The 16,095-nt window shown below is 36.8% G+C and overlaps 1 protein-coding gene across 10 annotated transcripts in view; it reads right to left on the bottom strand.

The window, feature by feature from the left end:
* Positions 1-16,095, bottom strand: part of TASP1 (taspase 1) — a 105,850-nt gene that overhangs the window by 19,865 nt on the left and 69,890 nt on the right. For all 10 annotated transcript variants that reach the window (XM_052687363.1, XM_052687353.1, XM_052687374.1 and 7 more), the window contains one exon: positions 3,742-3,852. In XM_052687363.1, coding sequence (XP_052543323.1) covers positions 3,742-3,852 — 111 coding nt within the window. The remainder of the gene's footprint in view (positions 1-3,741; positions 3,853-16,095) is intronic.

Consider the following 16,095-nt stretch of genomic DNA (forward strand, 5'->3'; position numbering starts at 1 on the left):
AGCGTTCAAAGTCTTCAGAACTTTACTGTGAACACTGAACGCGGAGTGGTGGAACCAATTAAGTGCTGTAGCATCCTCCAACTAAACAGTTCTGTATCTTCTTGTGCATCTTTCACAACATGAGTGAAATTCAGATTTTCTTAGGTCCATATTCACCTACATCACTGCCCCTCGTCTGTGCTTCTGCTATGTATCACACTATGTATCAAGCTAACAACTTAAATAAAGATTAGAGGAATACATGAGCACTAAACTAAGCCAGCTTTTACTTTAATGCAGTGTCATTTGTGAAATATTCAAGCACAAGCTGTCTGAAACCGTAGATTTTGTATTTTATGATAATAAGAATTTAAAACTTCAGTTTAAAATTTTTAAAGAAGCTGCAAGGGAAAGCATCCCTACTTCAAACTTTACAAGCAAGATTTTAAGAAGTTAAATATAAGGAGATACTGCTATCCAAAAAAAAGCCCAGCGCTCTTAGTAAGGAGAAGCACAGACAGGACACAGACAAACCTGAGTGTAACACAAACACGTAGCGGTAGTTTTTTAAGAGGGTTTTATTGCATTGATAAGCATAGAGCAGAGCTCAATTGCATGTCTGCCATCACACACAAACTTGAAATCTTAACCTTGCAGTGGATGAAATATGCTACATGAAACTTCAGGAACACTTCATTCTTTTCTCAAATCTTTCTCTGTATCACAGACAGAAAGAATATTAATGCTTCCATAGCACGCTCCTTCTGCTTTCTGGAGGATACTACCATGCTTAGAGTGAGGCAGCATCTCAGTACAAAGCAATAACAACACTGTAACAACAGTCGCTGCCACTCTAGCAACAGTTTAAGCACAAACATTTTTCAGCCTGTCAGCTAAACTCGTAATTGGGAAATCTATGCTCTCTGATTCCTAACTGTCCAAGCTCCTTCTCCCAAGGGAGGCGTTTGGCACAAGACTTCTAAAAGGGAAAGTTTCAGTGTCATCATGGTTTATAACCTTTCTGTAGACACTGTTCATCTGAGAACTGAAGTATTGCTTATAAGTACAAGAATAGATTAGGACTTTTCTTCTAAAGGAAGAACAAATATCAGGGTCCACCCATGTATTTTAGCTCATTACTTTCCAAAACCTTATAAGAAACTTTAAAGTAGAATTCAAAACGCTGCCATTGCTAAAAGCCTAGATTTCCCGCCAGTGAGATGACACAAACATTTACTCTAAGTCTACATTCCACAAACTTGGCCATATTTGAAAGGAATGATGAGTAACAAAATCCTCTGTTCTTCTGTATGGAAGATATTTCTGTTTACAGAGCACCATTCTTCAACGGCTTTAGCATTCTCCTACAGAAGACATCAAGCCCACTCAACTTAGAAGCAGCTGAAATTTAATTTCTCCCACCACTGTTCTAACCATCAATTGAGCATCATTCATAGCAAGTTGGCCCTGAGAAAGGATGAGACAAGCACATCTGCCATTAATTTGTTCATCACCTGCTGTTTAAACAGCACTCACTGTTTAAGCCAGGCATTCCCTAGCTGGAAGGATTCCCAGGAGTCTGTGGAGATTTGAAGAGTTCTGTAAACAGGAAGCACCAATCTGATGACAACTGCCAAAATCAGCTGTTCCTCCCTCCAATACAAGTAACACACGTTCTAACTTCTGACAAAACATTCCAGCTCTGCTTTGTTAGAGCTATTAATTTTTTTTGGCCTTGGTCCATCATAATTCTGGATAAATCTTGACAATGCCACAAAATAGGGCTTTAGAAAAGACTATCAAGGAAAGAATCCATGCCATTAGCAAGCAGGCTAGTACATTGTTTCATCTCATTTTATTGTTTAGGAACGGTAAGTAATTCTGAATCATGCCACACATCTTGAGGCAAGAAATAATACATCGACATCTATGGACATCGACAGGAAAAAAAAAACCTAAACAACAAACTATTTACTACCCAATGTTTGATGTGCTAAGTATTTTTTCAGCTCTTGCATTCTATTAGCATGATATGACTTTGCATTACATTTTCAAAACTGCAAAGTCCCTCAAAATGGCCCAATTTGCTACAAATGTGAGCGTAAACATGTTACAGATAAACAACGAATGTATATGGATTTTGAAGCCTTCTTAATCAGTCTTCATTCACAGGACAGCTGAGGGCAAACTAGATTTCTTTTTTCTAATCAGAACACAGAATTCAAGCTGAATCCCTTTTTTTCATTTCAATCCTACCCTGAAACACCACTGAGAAAAACGTAATACATATCCCTACCGATGGATAACAAAATCCTGCAATGACAAGTTTTGAAAATAGAAATAAGACCTATAGTTAACTAGCATGAGAAATTACAAAGAGGAATTATAAAACACTTTTCCTCAAGCTTGCCTACCACGTAAAGCATGAATTTGATCCTGCCTCTCCCACTTGTCACTTCCCACAACTTCTTGTTTTGTTGTTTTAAGTCTGTTTTCCCAAGGCTACACGATATTGCACTGTTAGCCCAGTATCTCTGTCTGTCCAGCTCCTCTTTCTCTGTAATTGATAGTTTCAGGTATAGCAAAAAAGCTAAGCAACATTCAATATGTTCTTAAGTCCAGTATAAATATTTTCATCAAAGAAAATAATTCATATATCACATAACAGCCAGTTTGCATTTAAAACGAAAACATGTGCTAAGCAAACTGATGCAAAGTATATTCAAAATACATTCAAAGGGAGAAAAAAAGACTCATAGCAACTTGAAAAAAGAACCTTGACTAAACAGTTCTCGAACTTCTCCATCTTTTATCAGCCAATTTCTATGGAATGCTATTAAGTAGTATTTTATTAGTAGCTGTTATTAGTGCTCACATGCCTGTGTTTGTTAAAATGAAAGGAAATTAGGATATTCTAGATGCATGTTTCATTCTGGTTTGACACAACAGCACAGCAAGTTTAGAGAGTATGGAGACCAAAAACCTGGTTCTCCTGAAGGCAGGTCACTTGCATATAGTACCTGCAGTCACTAATTGTGACACTATCAGGTCTCATTTCTGAAGACCTCTTAGTCATAAATTCCTGATATTCTGTGCTGACAGATTCCTGATTTCCTGCTGTGGAATAAGTGATCAAATTAAAAAGTTAGATTTGTGCTACTTCAATTATAATATATTTGGAAAAAAATACTAAAATTCTGCATTTTCACAGCACCTAAAAATGACTGCAGTACAGCAGCAGACTGTTAAGCACAGCCTTCTAGTGTGAAGACAGCTCTTTCTCTAATAGTCAAACATAACACTGTCAGAATGAAAATTATGAGGTCAATTTCATAATGTAAATCACAAACCAGAATCTGTCTATTCAATTAGAACCTGCAGGGGCTTTGAGGTCTGCTATATTTAAAAGGGTTAACATGATGAACAATTTTTATTACCGCTGCTGAACCACCTCTGAAGCATGCAATTGCACACCACAGCCAATGATTCAGACAGGAAATTCTTCTTTCAAACCTCTCCAGTTATTCTCTGACTCACATATCAATTGAAAAATTTCCAAGGGCTTTCCTTTAGGTTTCCTAAGATATTCTTCTGTACTTCGATTTAACATTGTTAAAACGTAACACAATGCTAAATCTGAAGCCAACCACATAAGGTTTCAAGAGAAATCACAAAAATAAGCATGCTACCTTTATTTAATAGGGTTAATTGCATTTTGAGCAATGTTGTGAAATGCTTAGGCAATTAGTACCGGATACTTACCAATAAACTTGTTTTGCATAGTCTCTAGGAGAGCTTGGTGGGCATCCTCTGTTTGCAAAGCACAAGAACATTCTCTGGCCAGTATGGTTCGGACAAGGTGCTCTCCACAACCTAGGCAAATATAAAGTTTAGGAATAGTCAAAATATAGGTTGTACTATGAAAATACTCTATCATTATACAACATCACAAGCGGAAAAAATAAAAGGTGCATATGACAGGTATCTGCAATTTTTTTTATTATTTTTTAAGAGAATGATACTGAGTCACCAGAAAGTTCAATTACACCAGCAGTTTCCCCTGCAGCTTTCCTGAAGTTTCTACTGCACAAAGACACAAACCAAAAAAAGGTTAAATTCACAGAGAAGAAACAATAAAACTGCCTCTGGGTTGTCATCTTCATCTGGATCCTGCAACCTCTGTCAACCCACTGACTAGTCATTCTCACATGAATGATCCTTGGGTGTGCACAATAAACATTTTTAAAGGATTAATCTTGTAAAAATGACATCTTTAAATCAAGAACATCTTTAGTGAATGCCACAACAACTCCTTTGCATGATCCAGTCCGTCTGATTCAGTCTTCTGTCAGTAAAGGAATAAGTGAACCTATATACAGCGTGTTATTTTGTCAGTGTATCTCCTCATTTGAATATTAGTAAAAATTCGTATCATTTTCAAAGGCTTATCTTAAAGGAACTGAAAAATGAAACTTGCCCATGAGGAAAACTACTCAGCCATTAGTGCTACTATGTAGGAGCACTTTCATGTCTGCTGTTTTTCTGCCGTGCTATTTTCCATTCCAGCAACATTCTTCAGGACAGAGAGCTGCTGTCAATGCTCAATTGGTACAGTGAATGTTTACTGGATAAAAGTCTTCCTGGATGTGGAAACGCATTGGTGATACCTTCAAGATACAGGCAGAAGTCATTCTACTGCTGTGCTTCCCACTCACATTTCCTCAGTGGCAAGAAAGTAGATGAAGCAGCTAGTGCCAAGTGCCAGTTAAAATCAAACACACAATCCAGTGAGAAAAAAAACTGCCTGCTGTGATATGACAATGGTTTTAATAAACTATAACGAGGTGACTGCAGTTTGATCAGATGTGCAACATCAAAGTATATCATGACCAAAAGCCAGTTAGGTAGCAGAACATGCGAAGCAGAATACGCAGAAGTCAAATACAGTCAATTCCCAATTATCCCTATATGTTTCTAGCCAATTCCTCAGTAACCACAAGGATGCAAGCACGATCTGTCTCCATAAAAAAAAACAAACAAAAAAACAACACAGCTCTAATCTAGTTGGCCGTACTAGCTCAGGTGTAGAGCTACACAGATGCACTACACAGTTCCCAGAGACAATCTATGGCTGGAAGTCACCTTATTTCTTTCACGTAGCACAGAGTCAGAGCTGGTGAAGCATTGGACCTAGGCTGGCTCAAGACAAAAGCAGCTCAGTCTCCATGGGTACCTTTCACTTTACTGGAAGCATGAACAAGCCCTGAACAGAGGAAACTGAGCGAGTCTGGATGAAGACAGCCTATATCTGGCACAAAGAAAGAACAAATAAATCCAATCCAAGCTGCCTATTCTGCAGCCAGCTGCGTGCCTCATCTCTGTGCTTCCCAATGTTCTGAGTGTGGAGTACTGATGGCTTTGGACACACCACTGCATAAACACTCGCAGGCAGGTTTAGCACTGACTCTTGGAGCTCCCACTGGCTTCTTGTTCTTGCCAGTGCTTCTGTGACCCAGTTAACACAGCAATCTTCTCTAGGAATCTTCCTGGTAACTTGGCACTTAATTATATCCTTCCCCTAAAAGGCAGAAGGAGTTCCTCAAAACTGCTAAAATATCAAGAAAAAAAAGACAAAAAAAGATTCTTTCACTCCCTCAACATTTCCATGATTAAAAAAAAAGAACAAAAAAGGCCCTTCTGGAGCTTTATTAGATTTCTTTATTTTCTGGAGCATTAGAAGTCACTGAAAAAGCACAGAGATCAGACAGCAGAAAAATTTTGGCTACACATCCCAAAATCTTGCATTTTCCATCATCAAATTCCCACCTTAGACTTCAATTATGCCCTCCTTCAAATGGGCAGTGTCTCCTAGTCAACAGAATTAAATTACATTGAACTGTTTGAAGTGGGGTACTCTGGCATTGAATCTACATGAAACTGGCACTACAGAAAGACCAAAAATTCTTTGTATAGCAAACAGATTAAGTATAAGGCAGTTATAAATTTAGAGGAAAATGAAAGAGCTAAAATACTATAGCAATTACATAGCAAAGGCAGACAATTCTTGAGAGCACAAGAGGAAAACGTTTTCACAGAGACTGCCAAACTCTCTAGTTATTGAGAAAAGTGTCCTGGCTAGGATATTACCTTCAAGAGGATCACACAATAGTGTCTTCAACACCACTTAATGGAGAGTCTGTCAGTTCATTGCCCCTGGTAAATCTTTGTCCACAATACAACTGAGAGTTATCTCATATTTATTGAAGGCAAGTTAATGCATCAAGAACATGCAAAAGCTGTTTGATGTATTTTGCCCGTAGATGACAACACAGCTTTTTTTTTTTTTTTTTTTAATGAATAAAACATATTATTATGAAGTTTAGCTGTAAAGAAAGAAGCTAAATAAGGATATATTCCAGTAAAAAGCTAGCAAATTGACTTTTTCTCAATCAACATTTGTTAACACCTTTACAGATAAGATTTACACTCAATTTAAGGTAAGAAGCATGGGGCTTGGAGTTGAATCAACCAAATGAGAAACAAAAATAAGAGCAAGATTATGCATCTCTAAGTAGTAATAAAAACAGATGTTACAGAATTTAACTAATTCCTCAATCAGCATCAAAAAGACAATGGGCAGTTTCTAGCGTGATGTATTATCTTATTTTACCCCAAGAGAATGACTTTATTGAAGAGTTCCCAAAACATCAAGTCAGCTACATAAAAAAATTAGAGAGATGGAAAACTTCATATGGGCTAAGAACAGCTGCAGCCCATTGATGTGATCCAGGATGAACCACAAGGAAAGCAGCCTTGCAATTCTACTAACACATCACACATCTCTACATCCCCACAGACAAAGTGATTTTTTTTGTTGTTGTATTTATGTCAACCTACAAGGCAGTAAACTTACAGACTGCTGCTGGCAATGCAAGTAAAAATCTTTCAGCACATCACATGCCAGCAATCTGGAGGGACAGATAACTAATGAAAACAATATCCCCAACTCCAATTTTTAAAGGGAAAAATTTCTTCCTTCAGTTTTTAAAGTAGGAACATCTATTTTTGAACAGCAGAAGTAAGTAAGTAGTGTTTCCCATACTCAGAACAGATCAAGATTAGGAAAAATAATTATCATAGTTATTATTATAATATATGATAAATTTATCATATAAGTATGATAAAATTATTATCATAGTTATCACGATAGAATTGCACTTCCTCTTAAGTTAGAACCAAATACGTCAGTGTGAACTGTCTACAAGTTCAGCAGACCAAGACGTCTCTGTTGTCTTAAACTGGGAAAATACTGCAGATTACGCTATGGCTAAACACAAAATGAATGCATAAGAATTACAGCAGTCTAAACCTGATTTATAACATACAATACAAACTGTGGGCTCACATTTACAACTTCATTCACTTGTAACCTAACCAGCACCAGTGTGAGCCAACTTGAGAAAGGCTTATATTAACTTGAACCAAGACAGCGACAGAGCTTCCCAAATCATGCACATATGCTAGTGGAAATGCAAGTCTGCTTCATTTGCTTAAATATCTCACATTATGCAACCTTTAATTATGCGTCTTCCTACACTCCAGAGTTCTTCACAAAATTACACTGAAATCAAACCAACAGGGATTCTCTAAGAACTTTCAATTCTGCACTGAAGTTCAACTACGCTTGTTTTAGTAACTTTTCTGTAAACAGAGACTAAATCATTTTATTATCCCTTCCCAGTCAGGATGATGACTTCTTTGGTAACCTAAGGCTCATTGTATCTTAGAGGTAAACAATTTGTAGGACAGACTACAGTTTCTGTAAAACTTCACACAGGAGTGAGTCTAATGAAGATGACTATCTGGAAAAACGTACTGAGTTACCCTAGTGCTTCTCAAAGAAAATCTGTTTCATGTAGTAATCAAAGTATTTTCCTAACACAGTAATATTGTTCAAACACCATGTCACCTTCTGCTGTCCATGTTTGCATGTGCAAGTTGTTATTCTTCGGGATTACTCTAGGCAAAGTGTGCGAAATTCTGTTGGGATAAATGAACAAATAAATCAAAAGACAGATAAAGAATAGTGTTTCAGTGCAAGTTCCTAGCCCCTTGGGTTAAGAGGAAATGAATTTAAAAAACAGATTCCTAAAGGCTCCAAAGTCATGTCAGGAACAGTCTACTACGATATAGGGACAGTGCACAACAGGTGTAACACTTACTTCACACTTAAACCAAAAGATCTGAAAACTCAAAGAAACAAACAAACCATATCCAATCCTGCTTCATTAAGTTATATCTCACACTTAAAAGTTTCTAATCCTGTCTGAAAATTGCTTTACCCCTGGACATGATATGAAAAGCAACAGAACTGATTTTCAGAGACAGACCATCTTGGATCGTGCCATAGAACAGCTTCTGATGTAGTGTTTCTTTCAAACTGTAAAGCTGACCAGACATTAAATATTACTTCCCTTTTCTGTGAGTATTGAAATGTGTCATCTCTGAGAACACCACTTTTCCTGCTTAGGCATTCCTCACTGATTCATACAAGATCCCCACAAGAACAATCAGAGAATCTATAGCCTCCTTTTTTCTCCACAGTATCTCTTTCTTCTGTTAACTTATTATAATTTAGCATTTGTGTATGTATCAGTAGTTCTCTCAAATTACTACCTCAGCCAAAAAAACCACAGAAAAACACAAAGCTCCCAACGAGCCTAGAGCACAGCAAGATGGTCCTTCCTGCACTCCATAGCCATGAAGCAGATGTTGCTGATCAGTGAATCACAGATCAAGCAAACCAGAAGTACCTGTTACATTGTACTGTGGTGTGCAACAAGTGAGACACATGCTGTTCTGCAGAAAAAGAAAAGATGGGAACCAATCATGGAAGCCTGTTACTACACTGACAAATGACAACAATGTTTCCACTTCATTCATAATTCCAATAGCAGGCAATTCTCTATACATGTTTTTGGTACTCAATGTCAGTATATACACAAGACAAGAAATATGTCAGAGTTACATACTTTAGCAGGTATTAAGGTGAATTATTAACCCATTTAAAGATCTGCCTTTCTTCAGTATACTTTATGAAGTTACATAGAAGTATATACTTTGATTGACATTTTTAGTGCTTCACCAGTGATACGTCCAAATGAACAATGCTTAGCAAAGTCAACTTTTATAAGTGTATGAATTAAGTGGTAGAACCAAGCTAAGTTTTTTTGCACTTCAAGTGCTACTTGAAGCACTTGCTTTAAGCCTCTTTGAAAGTTTCATTCTATTTAGCTTGTCAGTAAACTAAACCAATGCATTTTAATAGCATACCCTTGGATAGGTACATACAGCAGGACAGTAGCTGTGGAGATAACCCAGATGTTTGTGAAAGCATCAGTCACTGAACTGAGAAAACAGACAAGTCAGTAATACAAAAGGTAGTGCTTAAAAGTTGGTACTCTTCTTTCCTAATTGACATTTAGTAGTTAGCTGTAGTAAACCACTAGTTAGCCTACACAACTTTCACAGTCAAATTAGTGATTTTCAAGGTTGTCAATTTGATACTATTTTACACCAAATAATATCTTCAAGAAAAGATTAGAAATCTGAGCTACAATATTCTAATTAGCACAGCTAACCTAGCGCTAACACTTTAACTAACTCGGAGATTATAAAAATGTTAACTTGCTGTAGAATTTAGCTTTTAATTTCAGCATCATGTAAGAAATGATGGATTAAATTACTGCTTTTCCCTCAACATAGTGACTTCTCAAGTGGATTTTTAATGCTTAAAACAACCACAACAAGAGGGGAAAGAACCCAGCACAATATAAGTCGAACATCCCAGACAATGTGTGCTCTGCATCTTATAATGTCCTACCAATGGAACCAAGATGGCAATCGAAAGGAAGGCCTTCTGCGAAGCAAGGGCCTCTGAGCAGCGTGTCAGAAAGAAATTGTTTTTTTGCTTCTTTTGATGGAAGATGCTTTCAAGTCAGGAAATTAGAAACAGGTGTGCCAGAGGGCACACACACATCCATGCACCACACTGAAAAACATGCGTTTTCAATTTTCAGACATGAAAGAGACTCCTGTTGAATGGAAGGAGAAATGAAAATCTAGCTTTCTTTCTGCAAGCCATAAGCAGAGAGCTTATGGAGCTTTGACAAGCTGCCTGAGCCCGTCTAGCTATTGAAATGTGCAGTACCTCAACACAAAGTGTTGGAGCTTGTTTTAAAGGAGTACAAAATGGAAACTTGCCTTACTCACATTCAAGAATGGAAAAATTAATCTAGTACACTCCGCTGCCAAAAAATGACTCTTCTCTTTTCAGAAGCTAAAGATAGAAATTACAGGTTATTTGTGTTTCAGTATTTCATACGCAGAGTCTGAACCTGGCCCTTTCAAGTTGTTTCAGTTCTTATGTTATTATTTCGAGTAGTGCCTAGACAACAAATACCAACTTACAAGTTACCAGTTACTGTTTCTGCTTTGTTTCCTGAAGTAGCTTCTTATGCCTAAGAGAAACACAGTGAAACCTGTATTACAGTAAGCTCCTGTTGCTACTAGTGGGATCCCTAGGAAGAGATGACAAAAATCCTATAAGATAATGATGTTAAAAACTGAAATACAATAAAATAAAAATATTTGGCTTGGAAGATACAGATAGCAGTAAATTACCTATTAAAATAGAAATGTAAGAACATTTCAGATTTTGAAATCTAATTCTGAAAAGACAGAGAATGCTATGGTCCAGTATAATATACTGCAGTACTAAATTAAAACAGCATAATTGTTAGCTTACTGTTCTCCTGTCAGCTGCTTTATCTTGCCTTCATACTAGTGGGGGAAAATTTTTACTTACTGACCTGCTGCCAGGAAGAACACCTGCAAGCAAAGTTCTGTATGATTCCAAATGCATTGATCCTGGAGGGATCAATGGATCACATTCTTGTTGTAGCCAAAATATTCTTGGATCATTTAACTTCCAAACTAACAAACAGCTACCAAGAACATGCAAACTGAAATTTCCCAAAAGGCTGCAACTTCTATAAAATTGGGTAGGTTTCAAAGACAACAAAACACAAGTCTAGCATCAGGAAAAACTCTGTCTGAAGTATCTTCTCTAAGTAGCTCTATCCTTTATAAGGAGCTCTATTCTATTTACATTTTTAACTCTTTTCTATGAGCAAAAAGCTAAAATCATTCTGTAGAACAAGTAATCTTATTCTACAATTTTACAGTCAGCTTAAAAAAAAAAAAAAAAAAAGATAAATGCCAATTTATGAATCCATCAGTTTCAAAAACTAGAAAATGCCAGATAACATCAACTATGGCAAATCTGCTTGTGTCAGCTGAAGTAGCATTTCAGATGCATCTCTAAGAGAAAACAGAATGAAGAGTAATTGTTGCTCCTTCAAAACAAATGTACCTTTTACATTTCTGTCTTTAATGTATTTTGAAAGATTAATTTTGGTTAAACAGAAAAGGAAAGTCAAAAATGATCTTTTAGCGTTTGCCTTCATCAGAAGCCTTGTTGCTCTTGATCTCTTTGCAAAAACTAGCACACTGTTCCAAACAACAAACGGTCATCACACTGAATTTTCAGGAAAAGAAATAAGGCAGCTTATGTATTAGCTAACTGTGCAATCGCTTCCTCCTACTGACTGAATAATGTTTAAACAGAGTGGTTATCTGACTGCTCCTTAGCACTACCACTTCCACAAATCACCCTCTGCCTATCACGTCCTCTCTCTTCACCAGCCTTGTGGTCATAGCATGTTAGTTCAGACTCTACATGCTACAGAACTAACACCTCCAAAAGGCATCTGGACATAAACCATGAGCTCTTGACAGAAGTATTCACTTCAGAGGTAAATACTGATCTGTCTGGAGATAGATCTTTCCTCCTTTACTCTCTGCTTCATTGCCACAATGACGTAATTCTTCTCCATATGCAGCTGATTCATCCGTGATGCATTACGTTATCTATTATTCCCCAAACTTTACAGGATCAGACTCATCCTGATGAGAGACAATACATACTTTTGCAACGAGATGAGCTGTATCGTAATGTAGCTTACACAATCCACACAGCATACAAGATTTGCTTGTGAAATTACTCTGGACCTGTGGGCTCAGAAAGGACCAGGTCAAACTGACAAACTGAACCGCAGTAGCCACCACTGCCATCAATGCATAGCCCCACATCTTAGATAAAAGCTTCCTTGAGAAACATCTCCTCTTCACATCAGCAGATAACTGTGATTCCTGCTGAAATGAGTTTTCAAGTAGGTTGAAGTCAATGGTTTGGTGCCTTCCAAAAGAAGAGAGGGAAACATTGGCTGTGGCATAGCTTGAGTATCCATTTAACAAACACAATCCATCTCTTTTCAGGTGGCATTTCATATTCCACAATCCCTACTCTGCTTTGTCAACAATATCATCCACGATGTACACAATGGACTGGAAAGAAGAACAGAACTGAACAGTAGTAAAAGTTTTAGCAGAAATAGGCAGGAAGAGGAAGTGTGAATATGTTTGTTTCCATATCGATTATAATTTTAAAAAGGAGGGAAAGTGGGCAGCACTAACTTACATGCATGAAGTTTGGAAAGACATGTTTGATGAACTTTTATGTCAAGTAAATTCAAATTATCCAAGAGTAATTTCACAGTCTGACAGAAAATAAAGCTATACCTGAAGCTTTAGGAAAGAGGATTAGTTTGTGTATTCTTTACATAGCCACATGGTTGTTAGTGCTGGCAGAGGAACACACCCAACGTGTGTAACTCAACTCATTGTGAAACAACACTCCTCAACTCTCGTTTTATCAATGTGTACAAATATCTGATGGGAGCAAATGAAGATTAGTGAGTCAGACTCTTCTCAGGGGAACCCACTGGCAGAACAAGAGGCACTGGGCAAAATGACGAGACGTAAAACTCAACCTGAACACAAGAGAACCCTTTACTATAATAGAGCAGTCAAACACTACAGAGAAGTTGTGCAATCTCCATCTGTGGAGATAATTTCAAGTGGTTCCTTCCAACATAAGCAATTCTATGATTCTTTACAAGATAAAATGTGCTGTTTTTCACTTCACTGAATGATACATCAAAAGAAAAGTCCATCCAAAACATCTCTGGAAGTATTCTAACGCATTTACGAGAAAAGAGGATTTTGACTTCACAGTTTAACAGTCAGTTCTTTAGGATCTCTGTGAATTCACTAGCACAAAAAATAGGCGAGTCAGTCTATTTATTTACACAAAACAGATACTGTCTGCATAAATATTCCTAAAACATTGCCATCATCTGAATTCTACTGAAAGTCAGAAACTTTTCATCTTTCTGCCATAGAATTTTTGTATTTCCTAAATAATGTGAGACCTTCTGCCTATCTTCAGGAATGCACTATTAAAAGGCTTGCTAGTTTCAGATTGCTACACATATCTACCCAAAGCACAGAAGTTATGCATGAAGAAAGGGTCCTACTGCTAGTAAGATGTTAAAAAGGAATGCAACATGTAATTCTCAGTCTGTTCATTTCCACTCAAGAATTCCACTTACAGTTTTGTTTTCAAAGCCTCCCCCATTAGCTGTTAATGTAGATTTTCTATGTAAGGCTCTGTATATCCAAAAAAAGAATTATTACTTTTCAACTTATCTCCCAGGAAAAACATAACCTGACTCTTTTTGGCACAGTTAGCAGAGCAATATTCACAATCACCATGGATGTCCCAGCTGGGGAGATTCAGTGTCACACTTGATATTATTTTGAATGCAAAAATATACACATTTTTTTCATGAACATAATACAAATCAAAGACATAGGAAATGCTTTCTTAAAGTACAGCCAAAAGACAGGCTATTGTTTCTCCTGTGGTTGGGTTCTGTTCACAAATATTTTCCTGCCAAATAATACCCATCTTCCTGTGTTTACATTCATATACCAACAAAAGACATTTACTAAAGAGATCCAAGTGGCCCTCAGTGCATGCTTTTGTTGGGTTGGTTGTTTTTTCCTTTTTTCTTTTTTCTTTTTTTGCATGTGTGCATGAAAGGGAAGGTTGTATAGTGTGTATGAGTGAACATATGAACGTGAACATGCATGTGCATGCATGCACACAAACAAGTAGGAACTTTTAAATCAAAAGATTTGTTTTCTACTATGTTAATCCATTAACCACCTTTCCCCTTACTTACATTAATGCTAAACAAAAGCCAGTGGTGATGTCTTTCTCATTTTACAAGCCTTCACTCAATCTCTACCATCATTCTTACCTTGTTAGTTTAAGGATGTACAGATATCTTAGCTGTGTCTGTAACAACATTCTCTGCATTTCTTGATTTTTAATACTAGTTTTTATATACTTACAGCATTCCTGTAGTGTTTATCCTTAAGTTGCCAGAAGTCTCTCAACCACATTTCTTACAGGAAAAAAAAATACATAATTCAAAGTTTGTGCTTTAAAATGTCTACCAAAAACTACGCAAAATCAGAAAGATTTTTACTTGCTTATACAGGAACTGACTTTCAGACTAACAGTTACAAAACAGATCTTGAATTCAGTGCCCTTTCCACTCAAAATCATTCCTAAATCCCAACGTCTCTCCATTCCTCTCTTCATCTTTTGATTTCATTGTTCCACCCCCTGTTAAACTATATCCATAAAATATGAGTTTTACAATATCCTGCACATTATAAACCATGAAGTATCTTTTGAAAAGCCAAAAAAAATACAGTCAAAAGACAGTGTGGCTAAACAAAAAGGCCAAGAGACTGTTAGAGGTAAGAAAATACTGTTCAAAAAGTTGAAGTCATGCCCAGACAAGTTCAGAACCACCAAGTTTGGCATATTCAATAAAAAAAAAAAATCATGAGAAAAATGGCCAAAATACTTGAGAAAAAAACTTGCTGAAGGCGTAACAACTAATGCTAAATCCTTTCTGAACATGTCAAAAGGAGGAAGTCTGCCAGCATCCAGAGGGCCAGCAGACGATCAAGATGTAAAAGCGTATCTTCAAATAATGCATGACCATTAAAAAAAGCTACATGAATTTAGAAGTGCTTTTAATGAAGTATGTTTATGGCAACCCTTTTTTCTCCTCTTATGACGAAGATATGCCTCAAACTGAAGCTTCAAGAGAAGGATTTTACATCAGAATTCATAAAACTGCGAGTACAAAAACAACTGAATTATTAACTGTGGCATTCACACTAACACTTTTTCCAAGAAAGCTTCTACAGAGGTCAATCATCACAGTAAAGAAAAAGAAAAAAAAAAAAAAACACCAACATATTCCCGACAAAGATTAAATAACTGAGCTTCTAAATAGAAATAGAAATAAGACATCTTTAGAAAGTTGTCCTGACCTATTAAAATGAAGGACATCTCAGCTCATAAAGTCCCAGTGTCACAAATCACTAGAAGGCTGGATAACACAGTGGAGGCGTCAGTTCCATTCCAGTACTTTTCCCAGCAGACCTGCAATCATCCTCTATTTGAAACAGCACAGCAAACCATCTGGAGCTCCAGTTTGGCCCACTGTGTCCATTCCTATGTTTCTGCCAATTCTGAGTGGATTTCAACTTCCAAGAGTTTCTATTCTGTACATTTTGAATTAGTATCCCAGACTCCTTTTCCCCACACCAGAGGCTTTCCCCAATCTGTTCAATCTTCTTCTTATTGCAGCCTCTAAAATCCAAAGACACGAGCACTTTCATAAGCATGAGCCCAAAATAGTTAGGCTTAAAATAAATGCTGGCCCTTAAAAATGCCTTGCAGAAAACTAATGCCAAAAAACACCCTTTTTCTGTATACATAGACTGATTCAACAAACTCTCAATTTTTTCTCTGTAGCTCGTTAAAAAGTCTAAAATACCACAGATGTGCAATGTGCGATTTCACAAAGAATCTTTACAGAAGGTTTGAAACAGTGGGCTTAGAATATATTAGCACTTGATAATTTAGAGTATCCTACTGACAGAACTTCAAAACAAATCAGAATTTAAACCTTCAATCAAGATTTCTTTTAAATACGATTTGATGAATTTTGCTAAGCATTTAACAGGAAATAGTAAAAGCCTGTATCTAGACTACTCAACATA

The sequence above is a fragment of the Tympanuchus pallidicinctus genome, unplaced genomic scaffold (genome assembly GCF_026119805.1).
Source record: "Tympanuchus pallidicinctus isolate F22 unplaced genomic scaffold, pur_lepc_1.0 scaffold1, whole genome shotgun sequence".
Classification (NCBI taxonomy): domain Eukaryota; kingdom Metazoa; phylum Chordata; class Aves; order Galliformes; family Phasianidae; genus Tympanuchus; species Tympanuchus pallidicinctus.